Raw genomic sequence first — 26,686 nt, forward strand, 5'->3', positions numbered from 1 at the left:
TCTATTCTTTTCTCTACCGATGTTGTAATGTTTGTACCTCAACGAGTCTTTGTACACTATTGGTTTATTTTATAATAAGAAAGAAAGAAAGAAAGAAAGAAAGAAAGAAAGAAAGAAAGAAAGAAAGAAAGAAAGAAAGAAAGAAAGAAAGAAAGAAAGAAAGAAAGAAAGAAAGAAAGAAAGAAAGAAAGATTATTGTTTTTATTTTTTACTGATTAACGCTAAATTCATAAAATCACTACCAGTTGATAGTTTTATGTATAAATAATGATCCATTGATTAATTCTGCTGAACGAACTTTTCGTTTAAAGACCTTTAATTAGAAGGCAGGATAGGAACCTTTCTGTACCAATTGTGTTTCTTACCGGCCATAAAAACACTGCAGGACCGGTTTGGTTCGCGGTGCTTTCCTGTTAGCTCCGCTCAGATCAGAAACCTCCGGGATGTTCTCCCTGCTGCGGAAAAGGTCCTACGAGAAGCTGCCTGTGCGGATAGTGGAGGATCACCATCATGTGAGAGAAGCAGAAATCCAACATTTAAACAATAAGTCACTTCAGTTATTTATTCACTGAATGAAAGAAAAAACATTTAAAACTAAAAGGAAAAACCTTCAGCCAGCGGAAACTCTGAGGTCTGCATCGCAGGCAGCGGCTTTAATTTTCACCTGAAGTGATTAAATTAAAGTTTATCAGCAACAAACTTTATAATCACACAAAACAAAGGAGGTCTGGAGCAGATTTTAGTGGGATTATCCTGATGAACAGAGGATGTTTGGAGGTGGACTTTCTAGCCTAAAAACCTGTTAGAAATGTTTTTCAACTCATAAAGTAAATAAAGATAAACAAGCTGAGCGCAGAAGTTTCAAAGCAACTGAACCAGAGTTTGATCTGGAATCCAGATTTCTGCGTTTGCTGATGCTGAAATCAAGCAAACATTATGACCCTCATGTAGCATGAAGCCATTCTTCCATGAATAGATCGTCTCACATAAATAAAGCCCAAAGCACAGCATCATGTCCAAGATGGTTCCAAATAAACCAAAGTTATGTTATAAATGTAGGAAGGTTACTGTGAAAGAACACGACAACATGCCTGTTTAGCAGTTGAGGAATCAGAGCCTGATAAACAGAATCTTAATGGTTTCCTGAGTTAATGATGATGTTAGCTGTTAGCCCAGCTTTGCTGACTGCAGGAAAACTGATGGTAGAATAAACACTATATTGTTGCAGGTGGTTTATCACATCTACAGAGCCGTCGCATCAAGACATCTGCCTCTCAGTAACATCAAGATGCTCCATCTGGACTCCCACCCTGACCTGCTCATCCCCGTCAACATGCCTGCTGACACGGTGTTCGATAAGGAGAAGCTCCTCAGGTAGAAGTTGTCGCTTCTATCAGACTTTCTCCAGTCTCCTTCAGGAGGTCTTTGGGTTTAATGGGCTGCAGGAGGTAACATCTATGTAGGAAGATCTGAGTCCAGCTCTGCTCTGCTGCAGAAATGGGCTGATGCTTAGAGTCCTTAATCCCTCCTTCAGCTCCTCATGACACATAAACACACATTTCTATCCCACCTTCTATAAAACGATGTTAAAGGAATCAGCCGCATCGATTCACTTCCTTAGCAAGTCAGCTAATATCTGTGACCCTGCTTCACTAGAGGCAGTGATGTTCTGATCTAGTCTACATAATCTAGCTGCTCTATGTTATTAGTATCTGGGCCTATCTCTACCCTGTATAGCTCACTTAATCCATTTGATCGCCGGATGAACATAGAACTCTGAAAGCCATTTTTCATTATTTCTGTTGCTTTTCTGTGTAGCGAGCTGAGTATAGAGAACTGGATCCTGCCCATGGTGTATGCGGGTCATTTAGGCCACGTGGCGTGGCTTCACCCTTACTGGGCTCAGCAGATCAAAGAAGGAGAGCACATGTTCAACGTCGGCCGAGACTCGTCCACCAACACCATCAGGTAGGAAAAAAACAGACAGAAATATTTCACTGACCTGTTAGCGTCAGCAGAGAAACAGACGACAGGATTCTGCTTCACTTCAACAGTTTCCTTCAGACTGAGGTCCGTTAATTCAGTCACTAATTGTTTGGTTCCAAAATAAAATAAAATAAAGAAATCAAATATAAATGAAAGCACAATATTTATAAATCTCAACATCCCCACTAGCTCTCACATTTCTATTATTTCATTTCAATACAAAATTCATCACCAAACAAACGTGTTAAATTTCATTAACTTAAACTTTGTTGCTGGTTTTGTTTCTGCAAAATATCATCATTATTCCACAATGTTTGCATCATAATCTAAACACAGGATTTTCTTGCTAAAGAAAAACCTCCCTGACTGTCCTAACCTCTAACCCTGACCCTGACCCAGACCCAAACACTCCCGATTCATACTTTTCTCCATCAATGTTTTCTAACAATTGCTGTAGAAATAAACATTGCTGTACAGCTGCAGCTAAAGTCGTGTCTTTTGGTCCATTTTTATTTCGGTTAAACCAGTAACCTGTAGTTCTCCGTCTATCGCGTCACTATTTGCATGAATCAATTTATAATTTTCACCCTTTTTTCTTACACAGTTTTCGTCTTGTGTACCTCTTAGATATCTTAAAACATGCTCAACTGTGCTCCACTTTTCTGTGGTAGGTCTTGTGATAAATGTGATAGTTTGCTCACTACTAAACTTAAGTCTGGTTTTGTGCAAATTGCTGAATAGATTAAACTGCCTCTGTATTTTCACTCAGATCCTCATCAGTGTTGTTTAATTTCTGTTCCTCTGGACTTTTGCTCATCAAATCTCTCAAGTATTTTCTTAACGTTCTTATGTTGTGACATTTTAACACAGTTCATAATCTTCCTCGTAATCAATACCAAGAAAATGTGTTAAGATGTTAGTTTAGTTTAGTTCATCTTTCCCATCATGACTCAAAACGATAGAAAGCAAGTTATACAAAAACGACACTAAAATCATAAAAACACTGAAAACATTGAACAAAGATTTTAGGTGAAGCATAGCTAGCATGTGGCGCTTTGCCCCCCACCCCCTCCCCCCCCTCCCCCATGGTGGTCGTTATAGCAACCATATAAGGACATAAATCATAAAGGCCATAAAAAGATATTCCCCAGATGGATCCAGGGAGTATTTTTCTGTGTTTACTCTAGATATTGTTTTTAGATTGGGTCTGTTTTGTAGCCGTAGCCAAATGTTGCTATGTCTCTTTAAAATGTCTAGTTAGTGATCTGCAGTCTTCTTGGATTAGCGCCATTAGAAGCAGGCAGGTTCACATCCAGACGTTTTCATTTGGACCTTTATCAACCTGCTGATCCATGTCCTCTTGTCCATGTCCTCTTGTCCTTGTCCTCTTCTCCTTTCGCAGGGTGACCAGTTCTGACAACTACTTCCTTAGTGACGGTCTGTATGTTTGTGATGAGCAGCTGCAGGACTCAAAGCTTCTCAGACTAAACGTAGTCGGAGTTCATCCTGTCCAACCAGCTCCAGGTAGAACCAGTTTCACTCCAGAAACATTTATTTTAATAAGAAAAGTGTCCAAAACCTGAATGTGAAGTTGCTCATTGATTGAAGATGTAATGGCGGCCATCTTTAGCTGACCTGCAGCCCAGAGCATCAGAGACTGAACATCAGCAGGTCCTCCTCAGGCGGTCCTCTTTAGAAGGCTCATCAGTTCCAGCATCATCGCCTCGCCCAGTGCAGACTGGAGATGAATGACTTTCATCCAGTCATCCTCAGTCCACCATTGCTTCTCCTCAGCCCGTTCTAACCTACTTTATTTCTGTTCAGGTATTAATGATGCTTTCCTTTAGCTTTCCTGGATGGAATAATTTCCTTTAGGCGCTTTCTAACAGTTCGCTCACAGACACTGACTCCAGTTTCCTCCTATTTCTTCCTCATTTCAATCGGTGGTTTCTGATGGTTTTTTGAGATATTTTTTATCCATGGTTTTCTTCTTCTGCAAAAAGTTTCACTATTCTTCTCTGTTCTCATAAAAAAATCTTTACAATCTGCATTAGTTTTTTCCAAATGATGTTTTTCCAAAGATATTAATGTCATCTTCATTAGAGCCCAACCAATTAGTTGGTGAGCCTATTAATGGGCCGATTTTAGCGTCTGCTTCATGAATCAACATCACCCAAAAATCTGCCAATGAAAAAATCCCATTTTTCCTGCAAGAGGAAAGAAACTTCGGACTCTCCTCCTTTGCTCGTCGCTAAGCGCTAAGCTGCACGTCGCTAAGCGCTAAGCTGCTCGTCGCTAAGCTGCTCGTCGCTAAGCGCTAAGCTGCTCTGTGCTGCCCTTCCCCACAAAAACGCTCACAGCTGCCGTTAGCTTTAGCATGAACAGTTTACGCTAAGCTGTGATTTGGTGAAATTACACTTTAGTCCAAAGGTTATCGTGGAAACATGCTGTTAGTGTGTTAAGGAGAGCCGACGAATTATGCTGTAGGTTTGATGAACATATTAGCATTTTAGTTCTGTGAAATAAACATAATTTAAAAGGAAAATCATAATAATACATTTCATACTGACATGCAGGCTGAACTCATACATTCAGAAGTTAATGTTTTCATGAAACTCCATTTTTAAAAGGCTCTAACTTCATTATTCAATTATAAGTAAAGTAAAATCTTTTAAGGTCATTGAAGGAAAGAACTTTTCGGTTTTTTGTAAATATGACAAATCCAGCTTTCCAGGTGTTTTTGTGACAGAATCTTAAAAAATATCAGACTCTAAACGCCTCCGATTAGCCAGTCTGTTTTTATCTTAAATGCTCATCTGTAGAATAGATTTTTTAAAGCACCCAGTATCGATATCAGCCTTATCGGTTGACCTCTAAGCTGCTTGTTTCTGTTTTTTAACAAATGTGTAAAACAACAAAACTTCTTCTTTTGCTCTGATTCATGTTTGTTGTTAGAAAAAAAGATTTTGAGGTTTCTTTCTTTAACAACCACCGACTCTGTGAAACTAAGTTAGTTTTTAAGAAATAGTTGGTTGATTATTAAATTAAATATAGGAAACTTGATCAATGCCTATTCAACCTTTTAATTTTCCTGCCTGATTTCTGCTCTTCTTATGACTTTCAGAGCTTTTCGTTTATTTTATCATCTTTTCTGACTTCTGATTTCAGAGCTTGACACAAAGAACGAGTCGCTGAGCAAAAAGCTTCGGACGGATCTGAGTGAGGATGGGCAACTCTCCTCAGCAGCAACTTCCACATTGTTGCCAGAAGAGGGCAGCAGCTGCCAGGAAGGGCTGAGCAGCAATGGAACCCACCGTGTAGATGAAGGACAAACCAGTTCTGTTGTTGGGAGATTAACTACCTTTCTTGGTGAAGCCAATCTATACATCCTGGACATTGATCTAGATTTCTTCTCCTGTAAAAACCCATTTAAAGAAATGTACACTCAGGTATCTCATCTATCCAACCGTCAGTCAGGCTGTGTTTATATCTTAGCTTGTATCTAAGATATCACTCATTAATTAATCACTTTTGTTTATTTTTTTGTGTTTTTAAATGATAAGTTGTTGGTTTAATCTGTTTAAATGTTGCTACAAAGGAACGTCCGTCTGTCTGTCTGTCTGTCTGTCTGTCTGTCTGCATCCTGCTGTAGTTTCTGTTCCAACTAAGCTGATGTCTGTCCTGATCTGCAGGAGGAGTTTTCCCTTCTGAAGGAGCTGTACGCCTTCAGAGAACCCAGCGTTGGTGCTGATGAGGTCAGAAACGAGTCCTCTGGAAAAGGGAAGCTTCTTCCTCGCCGCTGACTAACAGGAGATGTTATGTGTGTCTGAAGGCGGAGCTGGAGGACTGTGTTGACCGTCGTATTCGTCAGTTAGAAGACCTGGAGGCAGCGTTTGCTGATCTGCTGGAAGACGATGGAGAAGAGATGGTTGCTCGATGGGCAGCGAAGCCGGGGTAACGTCCCTGGATGACATTTGATCAATTCTGTTTTCATTCTTATGCTGTTTCCGTTGGACCTTCCTTTAAATTTCATCAGTTTTTGTAGCTCAGGTTTCTGTTGATACCAAAGAGCTTCCATCAGTGTTGTTTTCTAAAATAATTTAGTTGACACTCCTTTTTTCATGACTATAACGAAACCAGAAAAGCTAAATGTGGATCTTTGATGATAAAAACTAGACGCCTCATAGATCAGATGAGACTAAATAAAAAAAAGTTAGCAGGTGGTAATTCTATCCAAGCTAAGCAGTTTTAGCCGTGCAGCTGCTTGTTTGGTGACTCCACCCACGTGGCGTGCAGCGATGTCCGTTCTGTATGACCACAGATGGATCATGGCAGCAGCTGCAGAATAACCCAGAATGATCAGTGAGCTGAACTGTTGACTAACTCTGCTCCTCCAGCTGTGCTGGTGCAGAAATCCTTTAGTCTAACAATCAAGATTTTATTCCTTCCAGCTCACAACAGGTGATGCGAAACATTCTTTCATTTCTACCTAAAGGAATCTCTAAGTTTTATTCAAAGCTAATATTTAATGCATTCTGTTTTTTTCTGGATAAAGATGAAAAGGTTCATAAATCTTTGAATATTTCTCTCTCATTGTTCTTGTTTCTATTTAAATATGATGGAAATGTTTCCTCATATTTTCATTTAAACATTTCCTCTGTTTCCTTTAAATATTTCAACATTTTAGTAGAATATTCATTCAGTTTAGGTCTGGGTTGCCATGGCAATACAACTAAATTATGTAGGTTTTCTGTTTTTATTTTTAATATCAAAGCCTGTGAATTTAAATCTCCTTTGAGCCGCGAGCAGCAGGAACTAGTGGGGGGGTGAAATTAGTGGGGGAGTGAAATTAGTGGGGGAGTGAAATCAGTGGGGGAGTGAAATTAGTGGGTCCCTGAGCAAGACCCTCAACCCACACTGCTCCCCAAGGGGAGGGGCTAAACGCAGAGAGGGGATTTCATTGTTTGACAAAAAAAAAGAATGTTTTTGTTCTTTGCTTCTTTGCAGTAATGCAGATTTTATAGATCTGTGTTTAATGCAGATTTTATAGATCTGTGTTTAATGCAGATTTTATAGATCTGTGTTTAATGCAGATTTTATAAATCTGTGTTTAATGCAGATTTTATAGATCTGTGTTTAATGCAGATTTTATAGATCTGTGTTTAATGAAGATTTTGTAGCAGATCGGGAAGTTTTTGGACGGAAACCTTGGATGTCTAAAATGATTCCTTTATTGGACATTTTCTCAGCTTGTCTGTCTGCTATATGAACCAATAGGATGTATTGAACTAGATCTGCTATATTAACCAATAGGATGTATTGAACTAGATCTGCTATATTAACCGATATGATGTGTTGAACTAGATCTGCTACTTTCACAGCTTTTGTGAGACATTATTTTTATAAAGTAGGGAATTAATTCATAAAGTTTATTCTAATCCTATAAATCAATGTTTTCTCCCCAACAGCAGTGATGAACTGAACGGCAGAATTCTATACCCAGTTATTGTAGCATCTAGGATAGAGCTGCAGAATCTGGTTGGTATTCCAAATTGTAAAGGTTCACTTTTTTTGCAACATAAAACTAGACTGAAACCTTTTTTAAGTTTTAGTCGACTAAAACCGACTAAAACTATCGTAATGACTAAAGCAACAATAGTTTTGTCCTGAAGACTAAGAGTAAGACTAGACTAAGAGTAAGACTAAATCTAAGATGGCTGCCAAAAGCAACGCTGGCTGAAATCCACTTTAACCTCTTTCTTCTCAGCTGCTTCCAATCTTGAGCTTATAGCAGATATTTACTGGATAAAACAACACAAAACTGATTTCTCTCCACAAACACTGGAAGCCTGCTGACGGCTAACAATTCAGATTCTTCATCCAACCAGGGATCCACACTGATTCACCATCGATCACATATTTGGATGTTGATATCTGCAGATGGCATTAGTTTTCCCAGAGTTCTGTTAGGTTTCATGTTCTCATAAACTCCTCCCTGATGTATGAGCTTAGGCGTGTTTATGCCTAAAGGTAGCAGTGGATCGTCATCCAAACAGAAAACCAACAAATATCAGCTTTAAGGTTCGAACTCTCTTCATTAAATCAGAAACAGATGCTCATAGATCAGAAACACACCTGCTGATCAAGAGTTTAACCCACATTTATTATAGAAATGGGCTGAATAGATCTGCCCCTATTAACCAGGCCCATTTTCACTGACACACTTGATCTAGAATTTTGAAAACATGAACCAGGAGGTTTGGACTGGGCCTCTAATCGATCCTTCAGAAGGAAGGTCAATAAATAAACGTCTGGACCGGAACACTAACCTGCATTTATAGATCCGCAGCTCAGAGGGCCGGCATGATGCAACGTCTCCTCTGATCATCAGAGGTGTTTCTTTTCATTCATGCATGTCTGAGTAACAATCAGCTTCGTTGCTTTTCCTCGTCTTTCAGGATGTCCTCCTTAACTCAGCTGGTCTCCTGTTTGAAGGCAAGAAATTCTTCACCTGACTATGAGATGGTGAGTCTCCTGTTAGCCTGAAGCTGCTGTTTCTCACCTTCCCACCTGGGTTTTGGACATGGAAAGTGTTTTTCACTGGTTTCCTGCTGGATCCCAGTACAGTCTGCCGCGGCGTCCAGTTCACTTCGGTTTTCTGACAGGATGAACTTCTTCATTCCTCGTGAGATGTAATCAGCCAAGCGGCAGATAGAAATGCTTGAAATGATCCCCTTGTTTAAAATAAATCTATAAAATCTGAGATGTTTAAGTTGAATTGAACTAAAGATCTGAAAATGTCGAGCTGCTATAAAAGGCTCTTTGTAAACAGTCTAAAGTTTAGAAACTAAACTTTCCTGCCGTGACTCAGGTTCACCAGGCAGGACTCACCTGTGACTCGATGGAGCTGCCGCATCATATCAGCACAGAGGAGGAGATCGATGGACTGATCTCTGCCGTGCAGCTGGTCCTCAGGCGTCTGCCGTCACCCACACTGGTCACCATGTCCAGGTGAGGATCCCTGATCTGAGCGTAGCGAGTAGGAAGGCCTGAGTGTAAACATCTGTCTGTACTGACAGGTCCAGTCTGGATGAATACTGCCCAGCTGAGCAGGTGGACTCGGTCCAGGAACGGGTTCTGGCTGTTCTGGAGGGTCTGTATGGTGACCTGGATGTGCAGAAAGACTATGAAAGCAGCGAAGACGCTGAGGACTGCCAGCCAAGGACATCTGAAAGCAGCAAAGACGCTGAGGACTGCCAGCCAAGGACATCTGAAAGCAGCTCACAGAACGACGCATCTTTTAGAGATGGCAGTGGTTTAGCAGCTCCAACATAACTGGGTCAGAACCTGGTACCATGAACTATTGGTGTTCACTTCAGCCTTTCTTTGGTCAAACTAGCCAACTGATAAAGGAAGTTTGTTTTAACAGATTCAGTGTCATTTTCTCTGATTTACCGACAGTCTGCTGTAAATAAATGTAGTTTTAAGAATCCATCCAGTATAACCCTAAAGCAGAAACCACCAGTCTGGGAGGTCCAATACAACAGCAACACAAAGTTATCTGATATTTAAGATCTCTGACAATTTCAACAATTTTGTCTTAATATTCAAGATAGATGGGATGATGGACATGAAATGGAAATGTGGCTTTTAACAGGTGGAGCAGCAAGTTGATCCAAATATGGCCTTAGATAACTATCAATACAAACACATGGGTAGCTGTTAAATTGTTTAGTGTAAGTAGATAAACCACAATTTAAGATTTGTATTTTTCCTCCCTCGTTTGGTTAGCAACGCACCACATCACATGGTTAACTCACAAGGCTTCTCCAACCAATGAGACCATGGTCTCATGTGATGTCATGGATGTTAAAATCTCCCACTATGATGACCCTGTCAGTATTTAATACCAAATCAGAAAGGAACTCTGAAAACTCATCTAAACATTCAGAGTAAGGACCTGGTGGACGATACAAAGTTACAAAAAGAAGAGGTTTTCTGGCTTTGCAACTTGGATCAGGGAAATTAAGGGTTAAATGTTCAAAGAGTTGTAGGTATTAACTGTTTTGGGAGTAATCAGTAAGTCAGACTGGAAGATTGTTGCTACTCCTCCTCCTCGCCCAGAACTTCTGGGGATGTGAAAATTTAAATAGCTTGAAGGAGTTGCCTCATTTATGCTCACATAATCCTCTTGCTGCAGCCAGGTTTCTGTAAGGCAACACAAGTCAATGTGATTATCACAAATCAAGTCATGAACTAGTAGACTTTTAGAGGAAAGAGATCTGATGTTAAACAGACCGCATTTAATCGTTTTAACTTTTTCCCCAATTGGAGTTATTTTAATTTTGATTATCAGGATTTACTCCTTTGGGAATCTTTGCTAATTTATTAGATTTTGGTCTGGATGGAGTAAAGTGTAAACAGTAGAGAAGCTGCAGAGAGGTCTGTTAAACTAGGACTCTGCTTCCTGGTCTGCACCCTGGGGGGTCAGGGTTTTGGAGGACTAATAAATGTGGCCAGATTCCTAGAAAGAAGAGCTGCACCATCCAAAGTGGGATGGATGCCGTCTCTCCGAATCAGACCAGGCTTTCCCCAAAAGGATTGCCAATTATTAATGTAGCCCACGTTGTTTTCAGGACGCCACCTAGACAACCAGCGGTTGAATGATGACATGAGGCTAAACATGTCATCACTGGTCAGATCAGGGAGGGGACCAGAGAAAATTATGGACCCAGTTTAGTGCATCAGTCAGTTAGAAACAGCTCCTTTATTGGTCATGTGACTTTCTTAAAACAATGCATGTTTTCCTGTTACAGCTCCATGAGCCAACGTTTCACTGCTGACGGCATGTATCAGGGTGGAAATGGTTAAACTGGGATTAGCCTGTTCTTCAAAGGCTGGTGGTTCCACCAATCAATCACCTCTGGGTCAGCATCGTTGGTTTGTCATTTCTACATTTATTTGTGAAATATATAAATATGTCTCAAGATTTCTGTCATTTACATTTTTTAATCTTCCCTTAAACCCCCAATGGGTAAAAAACGAAACAAAAAAAAGGTTTATAACAGAATATGAAAACAGCAGTTTACAATATTCAAAGGCAGTTTTCAAAGGAATGTGTGTAGTTTGGTTTCCAACAGCACTTTGAACCACATAATATAATTTATAATAAGACAGCAGCTAAAGGAATAAATTAGGTTTGTGCATCAGAGCAAGGAGGAAAACAGAAAAGCAGATCCTGTGCCGGTATTTTTATAAACGCTCAGTGATGAGAAGAATGGCTGCAGGAGCAGCAATGACACCACAGACGGTTAGTTCAGTGAGCTGGAACACGACAAACATCAGTTTATGGTACCTTCATCTAAACTTGCTTCTTTATGCTCCAGACCTTCAGTAAAAATAGCAATAAAGTTTTCCTGCACCGAGAGTCAGAGTGGATCTACAGTCCGATCAGAGCAGCAGAGGATGGCTCCACCACAGGAAGGTGTCCTCATGTTTCTGGCTCATGCATGTACTGTTCATAAATACATTTCAAAGACTTATTTACACATTAAATTATACTGATAACTTCATCTTTTAGATTTAATCAAAGGAATCAACAAATGACCGATAGAGCCCCAACAGGACAGCGTGCATGGTGCTTCACACGTCTGAGGTAAGGCCACCGCTGGTTTCTGACGCTTCTGCCATCTTTAGTCCTGATGCTGCTGCTCTTTGGGTTTAGTGTGGAATCTCTCCATCAAGGCCCTCCAGATGCTCCCGGGGATCTGCTGGTGCTCGTCTATCAGAGACTGGACCGCCTGCTGCACCTGCACAGCCAAATGCACGATGAGCATGATGATGACCTTCATCCATAACCAAGTCCACAGCAGGCCCTTACTCTCTGTGCTAGCTCAGCAGCACCGACGTTTGGGTCGTATGGGATGGGATCACCGAGGAAGGTTCTGAACTTCACTGGAAATCCACCATAAACTGGAGCCGCAGGCAGACGAAACCTTTCGTACAGCCAGCGGAACAGCCCTGACGGAACAGCAGAGGGTGATAAAGAGATGCAGACATAGAAAGGTAACATCAGAGCAGGAGCGGCTGGAGTCCCACTATTAACCAGGAGGGAACAGACGCACCGAGCAGAGCGGCTATGGACACACAGGCTACTGGCTAAAGCTATTCTGGGGTTAGCTGACCCGCCATGGAGCATATGGACAGAGGGACGCAGAGCTAGCTTGAAAAGCTCCAACATTTGGATGAGAGGAGAAACGTCTCTAGAAACGCCTCGTCCAGTTGCCTAAACTGGGCTACAGAGCTACAAGGCTGCCGTATGCAAAGACCAGGCCCTCTGACCAGCAGTAGATGCTGGGATGACTGGTCTTGCCAGAAAGAAAAGGAAAAGGCTGGGGCTCAAACCAGCAACCCAACAGCTATAGGAAGCCTTTCATCAACGTAAGGCTGGATCATCGTCATACCTGAGAGCTACGGTGTGTTAGCATAGAACAGAACATTCAGACCAAACCTTCCTCACTTACTGAGTGTCCCCAGAGACCTGAAGCCCTCCCGCAGATTCTGGGTGAACATTGGGATTATTGGCTGGAAGAAAAAGACCAGAGCAGTTACATCATCATCAACCCTTCATTCATGCATCGACGATTAAAGTGACCAAAATTACTGAATCAACAGATTGTGTCTCACTTTTATCAATAATTATACACAAATGTGAAAAATAGAAATGCAGAAGGAGAAGAAGCTTAGAATGGTTTTTATAGTCTTAGCAGGGTGGAGCTGGAGGACAGTCAGTAGAGCGTCGGTCGGTCGGCAGAGCGTCGGTCGGTCGGCAGAGCGTCGGTCGGTCGGCAGAGCGTCGGTCGGTCGGCAGAGCGTCGGTCGGTCGGCAGAGCGTCGGCGGTCGGCAGAGCGTCGGGGGTCGGCAGAGCGTCGGTCGGTCGGCAGAGCGTCGGTGGGTCGGCAGAGCGTCGGTGGGTCGGCAGAGCGTCGGTGGGTCGGCAGAGCGTCGGTGGGTCGGCAGAGCGTCGGTGGGTCGGCAGAGCGTCGGTGGGTCAGCAGAGCGTCGGTGGGTCAGCAGAGCGTCGGTGGGTCAGTAGAGCGTCGGCGGTCGGCAGAGCGTCGGCGGTCGGCAGAGCGTCGGCGGTCGGCAGAGCGTTGGTGGTCAGTAGAGTGTCGGTCGGTCAGTGTTTTGATTTTAGCAGGACTATAAATAGGAGCGTTCTGATGTTTACTGTCGATGTTGTTGAGGTAATAATCTGCATCATCTTCCGTCACCATAGCGACCAGTTATTCAGGTAACCGTCACTCACCACTTTAGAGTCGATGGCTACCTGGGCGAAGCCGTTCCGTTTGCCCCAGATCAGGGGATAGGTCTCGTCGCTAAACAGAGCCTCTCGCACCCCTCCGGGAGAAATGCCCAGCAGGTGGCCGTTCCTCAGGGCGCGGACGCACTCTTCCTGAGGACCGTGGATCACTGAGAAAACCTCCAAAAGCAACTTGAAACCTGGGAGAAGAAAGCAAAATGGAAACAAAATGCCGTCAGGAAGGAGGAATTATCAGAACGCTGCTTCCTCCCATCACCAGCATCTGATTTAGTCTGTCTGCCAAAGTAATCTGCCTGTCATGTACATCTGATCTAGAACGCCCTGATCTATGAGGAAAGCATCATCACTGCAGCGTCTGATCCAGTCTGGATCCTGATCAGAGCATCAGATCATTTATGGTGTATTTTATCTGTCCTTCATACTTTAGCTGCTGGACGCCCACAGCTGTGGGACGCCCACAGCTGTGGGACGCCTAAAGCTGCTGGACGCCCACAGCTGTGGGACGCCTAAAGCTGCTGGACGCCCACAGCTGCGGGACGCCTAAAGCTGCTGGGACGCCCACAGCTGTGGGACGCCCACAGCTGCTGGACGCCCACAGCTGCTGGACGCCCACAGCTGCTGGACGCCCACAGCTGCTGGACGCCCACAGCTGCTGGACGCCCACAGCTGCGGGACGCCCACAGCTGCTGGACGCCCACAGCTGCGGGACGCCCACAGCTGCGGGACGCCCACAGCTGCTGGACGCCCACAGCTGCTGGACGCCCACAGCTGCTGGACGCCCACAGCTGCGGGACGCCCACAGCTGCGGGACGCCCACAGCTGCGGGACGCCTAATTGCAGGACCTGGTATCTTGAAGAGGAAGTGGTCGGCTACAGAATGGCAGGTGCGTCCTTTCTGTAGGATGACGTTGGCCAGGAAGTAGTAGTAGTCGATGGGAATGGCTCCGTGGTAATACACGATCAGAGCGGCTCCTTTGCTGGGGATCTTCTCCATTCCATGGATCTCATAACCTGCAGCAAAGGTCACAGGATGCATTAATGGAGACGCATCCATGACGAGCACAACTTTATCTAACCCTGACCTTCAACCCTAACCCTGCATCACTAACCTGAACGGACTCCCCCCCCCTTTATAAAAGAAGGAAAATCTTTCAGAATTAAATCAGGTGAAATTAAAACTTTGTTCTTGATTATAGAGCAGATCGACATGAAACACATTTTTGATCTTAAATGCTAAATGTTTTTTTTTACCATCTGGATATAATTGCTGCTCTGAGTCGCTCCGTCAGCTATAGGAGGATTTACTCCTATATACTCCAGTTAACGATTAATTGCTTACTGGAATAATAAATGATTCCCACCGAACAAAAAAAGGCTGAAAAGACAATATTCACAAAAGAGGAAAAGTCGTCATTTTTTAGATCGTCTCATATTGGACTAAAGTGGGATAAATCCCAGATTTAGCCAAAAAACCAACGTCTGAATTAGGCCTGCTGTTTGGGGGGTTATTTCAATAATTGATCAATCATCATTAATCCCATTTATTGTATCAGAAATAGTTACATCAATCAAATGATCTGAATTTAAACTGACTCTTAGTTTGCTGCTTTTACTCTAGTTAATAAATAAATCCTACTCCACAAACATCCTTATTCACATGTTCACATTTATGGATTTAATCTAAAAATATCATCATAACATATTTTCCAATGAAAATTATAGTAAACAATGGCTTAGATCATATTCTGGGTCGTCCAATCGGAGAGGCTGCCTGTAGTGACTTTAAATGTCCAGCAGGTGTCAGTGTGGAACAAATCCATCAGTAAAGAAACAGTGAACCTGTTTTAATGTCCTCAGCTGGTTCCACTGCTGGAGGCTCCAGTCGTCCCTCATTATCTCACCTTCATCCTCTCTAAGCTGACTCTATGGGGGCCCAGAGGGACCCAGTGTGGCTCTATGGGGACCCAGAGGGACCCAGTGTGGCTCTATGGGGGCCCAGAGGGACCCAGTGTGGCTCTATGGGGGCCCAGAGGGACCCAGTGTGGCTCTATGGGGGCCCAGAGGGACCCGGTGTGGCTCTATGGGGGCCCAGAGGGACCCAGTGTGGCTCTATGGGGACCCAGAGGGACCCGGTGTGGCTCTATGGGGGCCCAGAGGGACCCGGTGTGGCTCTATGGGGACCCAGAGGGACCCGGTGTGGCTCTATGGGGGCCCAGAGGGACCCAGTGTGGCTCTATGGGGACCCAGAGGGACCCGGTGTGGCTCTATGGGGACCCAGAGGGACCCGGTGTGGCTCTATGGGGGCCCAGAGGGACCCAGTGTGGCTCTATGGGGACCCAGAGGGACCCGGTGTGGCTCTATGGGGACCCAGAGGGACGCGGTGTGGCTCTATGGGGTCCCAGAGGGGCCCGGTGTGGCTCCGTCCCACCTTCATCCTCTCTAAGCTGACTCTATGGGGACCCAGAGGGGCCCGGTGTGGCTCTATGGGGACCCAGAGGGACCTAGTGTGGCTCTATCGGGACCCAGAGGGACCCGGTGTGGCTCTATGGGGGCCCAGAGGGACCCGGTGTGGCTCTATGGGGGCCCAGAGGGACCCGGTGTGGCTCTATGGGGGCCCAGAGGGACCCGGTGTGGCTCTATGGGGACCCAGAGGGACCCGGTGTGGCTCTATGGGGGCCCAGAGGGACCCGGTGTGGCTCTATGGGGACCCAGAGGGGCCCGGTGTGGCTCTATGGGGTCCCAGAGGGGCCCGGTGTGGCTCTATGGGGACCCAGAGGGACCCGGTGTGGCTCTATGGGGGCCCAGAGGGACCCGGTGTGGCTCTATGGGGGCCCAGAGGGACCCCGGTGTGGCTCTATGGGGGCCCAGAGGGACCCGGTGTGGCTCTATGGGGACCCAGAGGGACCCGGTGTGGCTCTATGGGGGCCCAGAGGGACCCGGTGTGGCTCTATGGGGGCCCAGAGGGACCCGGTGTGGCTCTATGGGGACCCAGAGGGGCCCGGTGTGGCTCTATGGGGTCCCAGAGGGGCCCGGTGTGGCTCCGTCCCACCTTCATCCTCTCTAAGCTGACTCTATGGGGGCCCAGAGGGACCCAGTGTGGCTCTATGGGGACCCAGAGGGACCCGGTGTGGCTCTATGGGGGCCCAGAGGGACCCGGTGTGGCTCTATGGGGACCCAGAGGGACCCGGTGTGGCTCTATGGGGGCCCAGAGGGACCCGGTGTGGCTCTATGGGGACCCAGAGGGGCCCGGTATAGCTCTGTGGGGACCCAGAGGTGGGGACCCAGAGGGACCCGGTGTGGCTCTATGGGGACCCAGAGGGGCCCGGTATGGCTCTATGGGGACCCAGAGGTGGGGACCCAGAGGTGGGGGCCCAGAGGGACCCGGTGTGACTCTATGGGGGCCCAGAGGGACCCGGTGTGGCTCTATGGGGACCCAGAGGGACCCGGTGTGGCTCTATGGGGACCCAGAGGGGCCCGGTGTGGCTCTATGGGGACCCAGAGGTGGGGGCCCAGAGGGACCCGGTGTGGCTCTATGGGGACCCAGAGGGGCCCGGTGTGGCTCTATGGGGACCCAGAGGTGGGGACCCAGAGGGACCCGGTGTGGCTCTATGGGGGCCCAGAGGGGCCCGGAGTGGCTCCGTCTCACCGTGCCATATGGCCCCGTGTCCATCCCACAGGGTGGCGAGGGTTTTCCTGGCTCCATCCCACAGGTTGTTGCTGTAGGCCTCCTTCAGCTGATTCTTCCTCTGATGAAAGCAGAGAAATACATCAGACATAAAGCAGTGCCCCCCCACCCCCACCTCCTGTGAAGGATATGACCTTTGGCCTTTAGTGAGGCTGATCTCTGATGGCCTGCAGAGCCTTTATTCAGACCATCTGGTGGACATCTGTGGATCTGTCCTCACCTTGTAGACGTGCAGGAAGAGGATGGAAAGGTAGAGCAGGATGACGATCAGGAAGGGAAGCAGGAAAACCACGGCCAGAGGCGTGAAGACCCACAGCAGGTATTCCAGGAAGCTCAGGTAGTCCTCCAGCTGCTCCAGGCCCACCCAGTCCTCCCACACATGGAATAAACACGCCTGTGGGAAGAAAGAGAAACTCTGGACCACCGATGTCTGCAGAGGGACGTCCCCCGCCAAGCAGAGCGAGTTACAAACTTTGTTTCCATAGCAACCCTTATTATAATGGTTCATGCTGAGATCCGTTACCATCCAACTGTGGCTAGAAGGCCACGCCCCCTTCCTTCACCCTCATGCTGATGCTGATGCTCATTTAAAGGGAAACACCTTTTTTTTTTCCATTGGTCCTTGATTTTCCGTTATTCCATCATGTTCTACTCACCCATCTGAGTTTAGTGTCATTGGGAGCCGTTCTGAAGATATTCCGTTAGGTTATATCCAGTATCGTCTTCCTATGGGCAACGACTTGAAGGCACAAACTAAACTGTTCATCATTTATTCTTTATGGTACGCCAGCATTCAGAACATGGAGGCCAATCACTGTCCCCCAGACATCCGCGGAGTGAGTATGATGTCATCCGTGCGGCGGACTGGAGCTGTGACAGGCAGCCGGGTCACAGGCGGCTCCGCTCTACCCCTTCTATTCATTCTAGCTAATCTGAATCATTCAGTTCCATTATGTCATAAACTGTTCGATATCTGAAGCAGATTATATGATCGTCTCTGATCACAGGCCTCAGTTATTCTGATAACTCTTGTTCTTGTTGACTGTTGCACACAGCAGCAGCCATTAAGGTGTGTTTGGAGTCAGAACTCTCCCTTTTTATCTCTCTGAGGCTCAAACATTCAGATATCAGCAAACAGCCATGAGGCCTCAGTAGGAAATATGCTGCAGTGCAGATCCAAGCAGGATCTCCTGGAAAAAGGTCTGTAATGAAGAACATCTCCATCAACTAGCCTTCATCTGAAGAACATCTCAGACTCTAATAGTCATCAGATATTAATAAATATCTTTCCTCAGGACAATAGTGGCGTCATTCAGAGCTACGCCGTTAGCGATATACAGCCTGGGCTTCTGACTTTTCTGCAATAGCTGTTGTTCAGCCTTTAGAGGGCAGCACTGAGCCCGCCTAAAGACCACATCCACATAACTGAAAAAACTGACATGAAAATGTAGAAAGAAGCACTGAAACAGCCGCAATAGACCCAATTAAAGGTCAGCAGAGACAGTTTAGGGGTGAGTTACCCTTTAAGAAGCCCCAAACCTTTGGAGCTAATCGTCGAATAAAGAGATCACAGAAGAAGAACGGGTCGGGTCCGTTCAAAGCAGGGCGGGACCAGAACGGGCCGGGTCAGCCAGAACTTCCTAACAGAACACATTAAGGGAGAAACCCGGTTCTGATTCTGCAGAACACCGAGATGAACAGAGTATGACTCGGACCCGAAGCATCAGGAGCGGCCTAGTCAAAGTCTGAAGGAAACACCCTGGATAGCGTCCAACGTTCTAGGACAGAACCGGATGGCTCCACGGTTCTGGTTCCTTTATACACGGAACCAAGATCAAAGCTGACCTGGAACCTTTGAGCTAAACGCTGAAAAAAACCTGAAAGAATCCTCCTGGTGTTTGCTGGTTCAGATCCCTGACTGACAGGTCAGCAGGAGACAGATGGACAGACAGCGAGACAGACAGAGGGACAGACAGCGAGAAAGACAGTGGGACAGACAGCAGGACAGACAGCGAGACAGAGAGATGGACAGACAGCGAGACAGACAGCGAGACAGAGAGATGGACAGAGGGACAGACAGCGGGTCGGACAGTGGGACAGAGGGACAGACAGCGGGTCGGACAGTGGGACAGACAAATGGACAGAGGGACAGACAGCGAGACAGACAGTGGGACAGACAGCGGGACAGACAGCGAGACGGACAGACAGCGAGACAGACAGTGGGACAGAGGGACAGACAGCGGGACGGACAGTGGGACAGACAAATGGACAGAGGGACAGACAGTGGGTCGGACAGTGGGACAGAGAAATGGACAGAGGGACAGACAGCGGGACGGACAGTGGGACAGACAAATGGACAGAGGGACAGACAGCGAGACAGAGAGATGGACAGACAGCGAGACAGACAGTGGGACAGCGGGACAGACAGCGAGACAGAGAGATGGACAGACAGCGAGACAGACAGTGGGACAGAGGGACAGACAGTGGGACAGACAAATGGACAGAGGGACAGACAGCGGGTCGGACAGTGGGACAGAGGGACAGACAGTGGGACAGACAGGGACAGCGTCCTCAGGGAGGGAGGACACGGAGCAGCATGACTGGAGAAAGTTTAGTGGAAGGAAGAAGTGTGAGAGGGAGGGGCTGAGAGGATGGAGTCAGATCATCCTGATTGGCTGCAGATGTTCCACTCATCGGGTGGAACCAGACGGACCCAGACTGGACTGAGGAGAACAGAACCGGACTGGTCCCAGAGTGGGTGGGTCCTCTGCTGGTTCTGGTTCTACCAGCTAATATCAGACCACTTCATGCTTCCCTCTGCTGACCCGCTGCTTTGGTACCGACCCAGACTAGCAGAGGAACCGGTGCCGGTCCAGTGACCACGCTGGTTCTGTGTTTGACCCGTCTGCAAACTGGACTGAGCAGAACCCCATAGAGATTCTAGCCAGAACCACCTGAGCTGAACCACAGGCTGATCTCCTCCTGGATTCCATCCAGACCCGGAACCAACAGAACCAAACCCGTTCCCAGAACCCTGAGCCTCTGCTGGAGGGCTGGGCTTCTGGGTTTCATCCTCAGAACCTTCAGAGATGCAGAAACAATGTGATCCATCGACGGTTGGAAGAGGAACCAGAGAGCTGGATCCTCCACCGTCTGCGGATCAGAACCGTCTTCAATCAGCGGATCAGAACCGTTTAAAAGAAACCGTTCTCTGTACCAGGAAGGACGCCGTGTTCTCTGCTCCCATTAGACAGGACTGGTTCCCAGTGCCGGACATCCTGCTGAGCCTGATCCGGACCTCACCGTGGAGACATGTGTGACCTGGAGCAAAGTAGAACCGGGTCAGAACCGGATCAGATCAGACATTCAGCTCACCCTGAAAGAAGCTTCAGTCAGAGATTCACCACAGAAATAAATACCTAAAATAAACAGATAGGGTGAAAAATAATGTTTCATAGATAGATAGATAGATAGATAGATAGATGATAGATAGATGATAGATAGATAGATAGATAGATAGATAGATAGATAGATAGATAGATAGATAGATAGATAGATAGATAGATAGATAGATAGATAGATAGATAGATAGATAGATTCAAGTTAACCTTGATTTAATATTAACTAAGAGTACTAGTTAGCAGCAGAGTACTAGTTAGCAGCAGAGCGCTAGTTAGCTTGGAGAGTACTAGTTAGCAACAGAGTACTAGTTAGAGCCAGCTGGGAGGAGCGGATCGGCTCCATCTGCATCAAACAGAAACCTTCATCATCGTCATCCTCACCTGCGTCACTCAGATGTTAGGGATCAAAGGAGCCGCTCAGCCATCATTGATAAAAGGCAGAAAATCCCAGTCCTCCTTTGCTTCTTCTTCTTCTTCCGCTTCCTCCTCCTCCTGCTTCTTCTTCTCTTTATTGGGGAATTGCCAGCAAGTCACAGCTGCATAGCGCCATCTACTGGTAGTGCTTAGGAGCAACATCAGCTGTCAGTTTGTTGCTGATGTAACATTTAGAAAAAAGTAGAAATTATTTTACTGCTTTACAGCTAAACCAGCTAAACTCTGGAGGGTTTTTTTCTTATGGGAAGAATAAGGCTCCAGAGTGGGTGCCTCTGTTCCAATATGATGATGACGATGATGATGAGGAGGAGGAGGAGGAGCGTTAGTTATTAGGACTAAACAACTAGGTGGCGGCAGTGCATCTAAACACCGACTATCGCGCTCCAGAACCCATGAAGAAGAAGCAGCAGTAATGGAGGCATCCTTCAGCCGGTCCAAGAGCCAGAACCAGGACCGACTGGACCTGAGCCGTAAAGGCAGCGTGGATGAGGACATCCGGTCGGTGGTTTCTCTGCTCAACGGCTGCGAGCAGTTCTTCACCACCAGCTCCTGTTCCGGAAGGATCATCGTCATTGATGGGGTCAGGCACGCGCTCATTTACCTCACGCTCCTTTCAAACATCCACGAACTAAAGAACCAGTTCGACCCAACTGGGCTGAACTGGGCCCAGTCCGACACATGAGAAACGACGACACCTGCTGGACGCTATAAGTACAACTCTGTTGTCTGATCAAAGCACCGCTAATATAGAGAAGTTAGTTTGTTAATCACATCCTGCTAATATAGAGAAGTTAGTTTGTTAATCACATCCTGCTAATATAGAGAAGTTAGTTTGTTAATCACCTCCTGCTAATATAGAGAAGTTAGTTTGTTAATCAGGTCCTGCTAAGATAGAGAAGTTAGTTTGTTAATCACATCCTGCTAATATAGAGAAGTTAGTTTGTTAATCACATCCTGCTAATATAGAGAAGTTAGTTTGTTAATCACATCCTGCTAATATAGAGAAGTTAGTTTGTTAATCACATCCTGCTAATATAGAGAAGTTAGTTTGTTAATCACATCCTGCTAATATAGAGAAGTTAGTTTGTTAATCACATCCCGCTAATATAGAGAAGTTAGTTTGTTAATCAGGTCCTGCTAAGATAGAGAAGTTAGTTTGTTAATCAGGTCCCGCTAAGATAGAGAAGTTAGTTTGTTAATCAGGTCCTGCTAAGATAGAAAAGTTAGTTTGTTAATCACCTCCTGCTAATATAGAGAAGTTAGTTTGTTAATCACCTCCTGCTAATATAGAGAAGTTAGTTTGTTATTCACCTCCTGCTAATATAGAGAAGTTAGTTTGTTAATCAGGTCCTGCTAAGATAGAAAAGTTAGTTTGTTAATCACATCCTGCTAATATAGAGAAGTTAGTTTGTTAATCACCTCCTGCTAATATAGAGAAGTTAGTTTGTTAATCAGGTCCTGCTAAGATAGAAAAGTTAGTTTGTTAATCACCTCCTGCTAATATAGAGAAGTTAGTTTGTTAATCAGGTCCTGCTAATATAGAGAAGTTAGTTTGTTAATCACCTCCTGCTAATATAGAGAAGTTAGTTTGTTAATCAGGTCCTGCTAAGATAGAAAAGTTAGTTTGTTAATCACATCCTGCTAATGTAGAGAAGTTAGTTTGTTAATCAGGTCCTGCTAAGATAGAGAAGTTAGTTTGTTAATCACCTCCTGCTAATATAGAGAAGTTAGTTTGTTAATCACCTCCTGCTAATATAGAGAAGTTAGTTTGTTAATCAGGTCCTGCTAATATAGAGAAGTTAGTTTGTTAATCACCTCCTGCTAATATAGAGAAGTTAGTTTGTTAATCAGGTCCTGCTAAGATAGAGAAGTTAGTTTGTTAATCAGGTCCTGCTAAGATAGAGAAGTTAGTTTGTTAATCAGTCCTGCTAAGACAGAGAAGTTAGTTTGTTAATCAGGTCCTGCTAAGATAGAGAAGTTAGTTTGTTAATCAGGTCCTGCTAAGATAGAGAAGTTAGTTTGTTAATGACCTCCTGCTAATATAGAGAAGTTAGTTTGTTAATCACATTCTTCTAATGTAGAGAAATTAGCAGGAAGTGATTAACTAATATAGAGAAGTAGGGGTGTAAATCACATCCTGCTTATATAGAGAAGTTAGTTTGTTAATCACATCCTGCTAATGTAGAGAAGTTAGTTTGTTAATCACATCCTGCTAATATAGAGAAGTTAGTTTGTTAATCACATCCTGCTAATATAGAGAAGTTAGTTTGTTAATCACATCCTGCTAATGTAGAGAAGTTAGTTTGTTAATCAGGTCCTGCTAATATAGAGAAGTTAGTTTGTTAATTACATCCATCATGGCGATTCGATTCAGTATCAATTTTCTGACCCAACGATTGGATTATTTTCGATACTCAAGAACACACCGCGATACGATTCGATCTGATTAACTGGTTCATTTTATTTTTACCTTACAGGCTTGACAATGTTTCAAATTTGAAATAAATCAATGAAAGCTGTAACATCGTTATGCATTTTATTTGAGAAACAACAGCAAATAACAGAAGTAGAAAAGTTGTACTCCACCTAGTCTATTAAAACCTGAGGATAACCAGCGAGGAAGGAGGGCAAAATAAGTTTAGCGCCACCGCAGCACGGGAGTCAGAATGACGCCCGGGAGCAAACGGCTAAAAATCGACCGTAGAAAAACAAAAAACATGAATCGATTCTCTTGCAGACGTGTCGATGCATCGGATCGTTGGCTGTTGGATCGATACGAAACAATGACTATTTACACCCCTATAGAGAAGTTGGTTTAATAGTGAATCTGTGACATAATAAACGTCCCTTCTGATGTGAAACAGTCATTGGAGCCTTTCTGAGAGGAATGTTGGGAATTTATGCCTCAAATTAACTCAATATTAATGAGAATGTGGGAAGACTGTTTTTAATGTTAGGCTCCACAGCAGCAGAGAGGAGGAGCTCTACTGATCTCCAGCTGTTCCTCTGCAGGCGGCGTGCAGCGGCGACGTCCACAAGCAGGACTGTGTCTGGCTCTTGGTGTCCCACCAGAAGTGCTCCTCTGAGGACGTGGTGAGCAGCAGTCTCGGCCTCCTGGGAAGGAGCTGGGATGCAGACTGACATTGAGCTGCGTTTGTTTCCAGATGTGCGCTCTGAGCAGGTCCAGCCGAGACGCCGTGTTGAAGTTTGAGCCCTTTGTTCTCCACGTCCGCTGCCGGAGGCTGGAGGACGCTCAGCTGGTGGTGAGGAGTGCTTCAACATGGAGCCATCCGAGTCACACGGCGTCTTTTGACGTGTCCTTCCTCTTCCAGCACTCGGCTGCCGTCAACTCAGGCTTCAGGAACTCTGGGATCACCGTCGGCAGGACAGGAAAGATCATCTCGGTAAGCAGAGACATCAGAGGGACGCCATCTTCACTCCAAGCAGGGAACAATAAAGCTTCAGATTAGACCCAGTTTAAACTAAAACCAGGATTATTTCTCCAGACTTCCTCCAGATCTAAGCCAGCAGGAAGGACTAAATGGATCTCAGCGTAAACTTAGCAGATTTCCCTCAGCCAATCAGAGCCCTGCTGGGTTAGCAAGTAAATCAGTGAAATAATTAAATACGACCTTAACCTTCTAGTTTAAATAATCAAATAGCAAAAAAATCAAAGAGGAGACGTTAACTAATCGTCTGTTTATTTCTGGCTGTTTTCATGATTACGGCAGGATTGGTTCTGTGTCCTGACCTCTGACCCGTGACCTCTGACCCTTCCATCACTACATAGTGGACTTTATAGTTAACTGATCGTTCAGACAGTTGATTCCTACTTGCTCTTCCATTTTTCAAAGATGGAAAAAATGGAATTTACATTTTTTTAGTTTAAACCAGTGTTCTGTCAGATCGGCATACCTTGCAGGTACCCCGTCAGACCGGCATACACTTAGTCAGTACCCGTTTATTCCTTTAGTTTTGTAGAAGAAAAAACAAATTCATGACTTAGTTTTTGGTGTTTTGAAGCGTATGCCAATCTGACCTTAAATAGTTAGTCTGAACTTGACTAACGGAATCGCGTTACCGTTGGAGAAAGTTTAAAGTCTATTTTTCGTACAAAACCAAAGGGATCAAAGGGGCTCATATAGACGGATGAGCAGGTCTATAGACTATGGTATGCTGACCTGACGGGGTATGTCGGTCTGACAGAACACCCTCATTTTAACCAGATTACTAATTTATGAGGAAAAAGGCGCATAAATATGAAAATAAAACGAATGTAGGAGAAAAAGTTTCAATTTTGCAAGATGTAAAGATGCTCATTTGTAGAGCAAGCAAGTTTATAAAAGACGTTAAAGTGCTAAATGAAGCTCCTGACCTCATTAATGGGGGGGGGGGGGGGGGCTTTAGCGATGGAAGAAGAAAGATGGCCGCCTCATTGAAAGTACCAATGAATGATAATAATGAATTATGTTCTTGGAAATTTGCTACTTTAAACTCAAAAATTTTTATTCAAATTTTTCCTTTTGTCTTTGAATGCCCCTTGATGCGTGTGGTTCTCTAAGTAGGGGTCAGGGCGGATGTTCGCCTTTCTATTGCAAACATTTGAAGGAAACGTTTCTCCTGTAATTCCTGGCTCTCTGCTCTGCTGCGCCCCCTGCAGGCGGTCCGCAGCACCCACGGCCTGGAGGTTCCTCTGAGCCATGAAGGCAGACTCCTAGTGGACGACGACTACATCCGCTTCCTGACGCAGACGGCCAATCAGAAGATGGAGGAGAACCTGAGACGGATACAGAGGTCAGCCCGCTAGCCAAAGAACCCGTAGCATCTAATCTGAGTCCAGGTCCGAGTCTGTTGATGCGTCCTCTCCAGGTTCTACCAGAACCTCCAGTCAGCCCTGTCAGCAGAGAGACTCGCCGTTCCAGACGGTCCCAGTGAACCCCGAAGCGGGAGGACGGCAGGACGGGGAGCGAGCGAACAGAACCCGAGGAGCCGGCAGCGTGAGGCTGAGGGTTTCCATGGTGACCTGGATCTGGATGACTGTCTGGATCTGTTCACGTGAACGGGTGAGGGTTTCCATGGTGACCTGGATCTGGATCTGTTCACGTGAACGGCTGAGGGTTAACGTTCCTCTAAGACCAAACCGTCCCTGACAGACATGCTGAAGGAGGAGTGACATGACTGAACATTGGACCCGGTCCTGCTGGTCCTGGAATCGCAGCCGGTCCTGCTGGTCCTGGTCCTGTTGGTTCTGGACCTGCAGCTGGTCCTGGAATCGCAGCCGGTCCTGCTGGTCCTGGTCCTGTTGGTCCTGGACCTGCAGCCGGTCCTGTTGGTCCTGGACCTGCAGCAGGTCCTGTTGGTCCTGGACCTGCAGCAGGTCCTGTTGGTCCTGGACCTGCAGCCGGTCCTGCTGGTCCTGGACCTGCAGCCGGTCCTGCTGGTCCTGGACCTGCAGCCGGTCCTGCTGGTCCTGGAATCGCAGTCGGTCCTGCTGGTCCTGGAATCGCAGTCGGTCCTGCTGGTCCTGGTCCTGCTGGTCCTGGAATTGCAGCCGGTCCTGCTGGTCCTGGTCCTGCTGGTCCTGGACCTGCAGCCGGTCCTGCTGGTCCTGTTGGGTCCAGAAGAGCAGCAGAGAGAACCGGCTCCTCCTTTAAACCCACCTGCTGATGGAGGCTTCAGTTTAATGGACGTTTTACTTCACTGTTTCTTATTCATAGATCTAGATCATATAGACCTCTCCTTTTTTGGGGTTTTGTTGTAAATTTAAAATCTGTTTAAAAGTGATAGAGAATAAAAATAAATATGTGGATGTTTTGAAACTATTTCAGAAGTATTGTGATTATTTTAGAGGAATT

At 45.8% G+C, this 26,686-nt stretch overlaps 3 protein-coding genes across 5 annotated transcripts; 2 read left to right on the plus strand and 1 right to left on the minus strand.

The window, feature by feature from the left end:
- The first annotated feature begins 372 nt into the window (after positions 1 to 372).
- Positions 373 to 9,416, plus strand: cunh5orf22 (chromosome unknown C5orf22 homolog). 2 transcript variants are annotated; one of them, XM_038298710.1, is made up of 11 exons: positions 373 to 512; positions 1,229 to 1,374; positions 1,819 to 1,968; positions 3,389 to 3,510; positions 5,155 to 5,435; positions 5,679 to 5,741; positions 5,819 to 5,940; positions 8,445 to 8,511; positions 8,858 to 8,997; positions 9,066 to 9,212; positions 9,255 to 9,416. In XM_038298710.1, exons 1-11 carry the CDS (start codon positions 444 to 446, stop codon positions 9,319 to 9,321), a joined length of 1,374 nt encoding a protein of 457 aa, XP_038154638.1. In that variant the 5' UTR covers positions 373 to 443; the 3' UTR covers positions 9,322 to 9,416. The 2 variants fall into 2 exon arrangements, with proteins under 2 accessions (XP_038154638.1, XP_038154627.1); XM_038298699.1 differs by having other exon boundaries at positions 9,066 to 9,416.
- A 2,242-nt stretch (positions 9,417 to 11,658) lies between these two features.
- Positions 11,659 to 20,930, minus strand: tmem68 (transmembrane protein 68). Its single transcript, XM_038298758.1, has 9 exons — positions 20,778 to 20,930; positions 20,213 to 20,316; positions 17,216 to 17,389; positions 16,957 to 17,056; positions 14,154 to 14,321; positions 13,296 to 13,489; positions 12,510 to 12,570; positions 11,867 to 12,006; positions 11,659 to 11,795 (listed from the first exon to the last, which is right to left on the minus strand). The coding sequence occupies exons 2-9, from the start codon at positions 20,270 to 20,272 to the stop codon at positions 11,679 to 11,681; spliced, it is 1,014 nt and encodes a 337-aa protein (XP_038154686.1). The 5' UTR covers positions 20,273 to 20,316; positions 20,778 to 20,930; the 3' UTR covers positions 11,659 to 11,678.
- A 231-nt stretch (positions 20,931 to 21,161) lies between these two features.
- On the plus strand, positions 21,162 to 26,653 carry tyw3 (tRNA-yW synthesizing protein 3 homolog (S. cerevisiae)). Of its 2 annotated transcripts, XM_038298784.1 has the most exons (8): positions 21,162 to 21,411; positions 23,844 to 23,924; positions 23,996 to 24,094; positions 24,164 to 24,235; positions 25,492 to 25,625; positions 25,701 to 25,894; positions 25,943 to 26,094; positions 26,182 to 26,653. In XM_038298784.1, the coding sequence occupies exons 1-6, from the start codon at positions 21,244 to 21,246 to the stop codon at positions 25,888 to 25,890; spliced, it is 744 nt and encodes a 247-aa protein (XP_038154712.1). In that variant the 5' UTR covers positions 21,162 to 21,243; the 3' UTR covers positions 25,891 to 25,894; positions 25,943 to 26,094; positions 26,182 to 26,653. The 2 variants fall into 2 exon arrangements, with proteins under 2 accessions (XP_038154712.1, XP_038154702.1); XM_038298774.1 differs by having other exon boundaries at positions 21,165 to 21,411; positions 25,701 to 26,094.
- The last annotated feature ends 33 nt before the right edge of the window (positions 26,654 to 26,686 follow it).

Source organism: Cyprinodon tularosa, unplaced genomic scaffold (genome assembly GCF_016077235.1).
Source record: "Cyprinodon tularosa strain WSP-4 unplaced genomic scaffold, ASM1607723v1 ctg1112, whole genome shotgun sequence".
Lineage (NCBI taxonomy): Eukaryota > Metazoa > Chordata > Actinopteri > Cyprinodontiformes > Cyprinodontidae > Cyprinodon > Cyprinodon tularosa.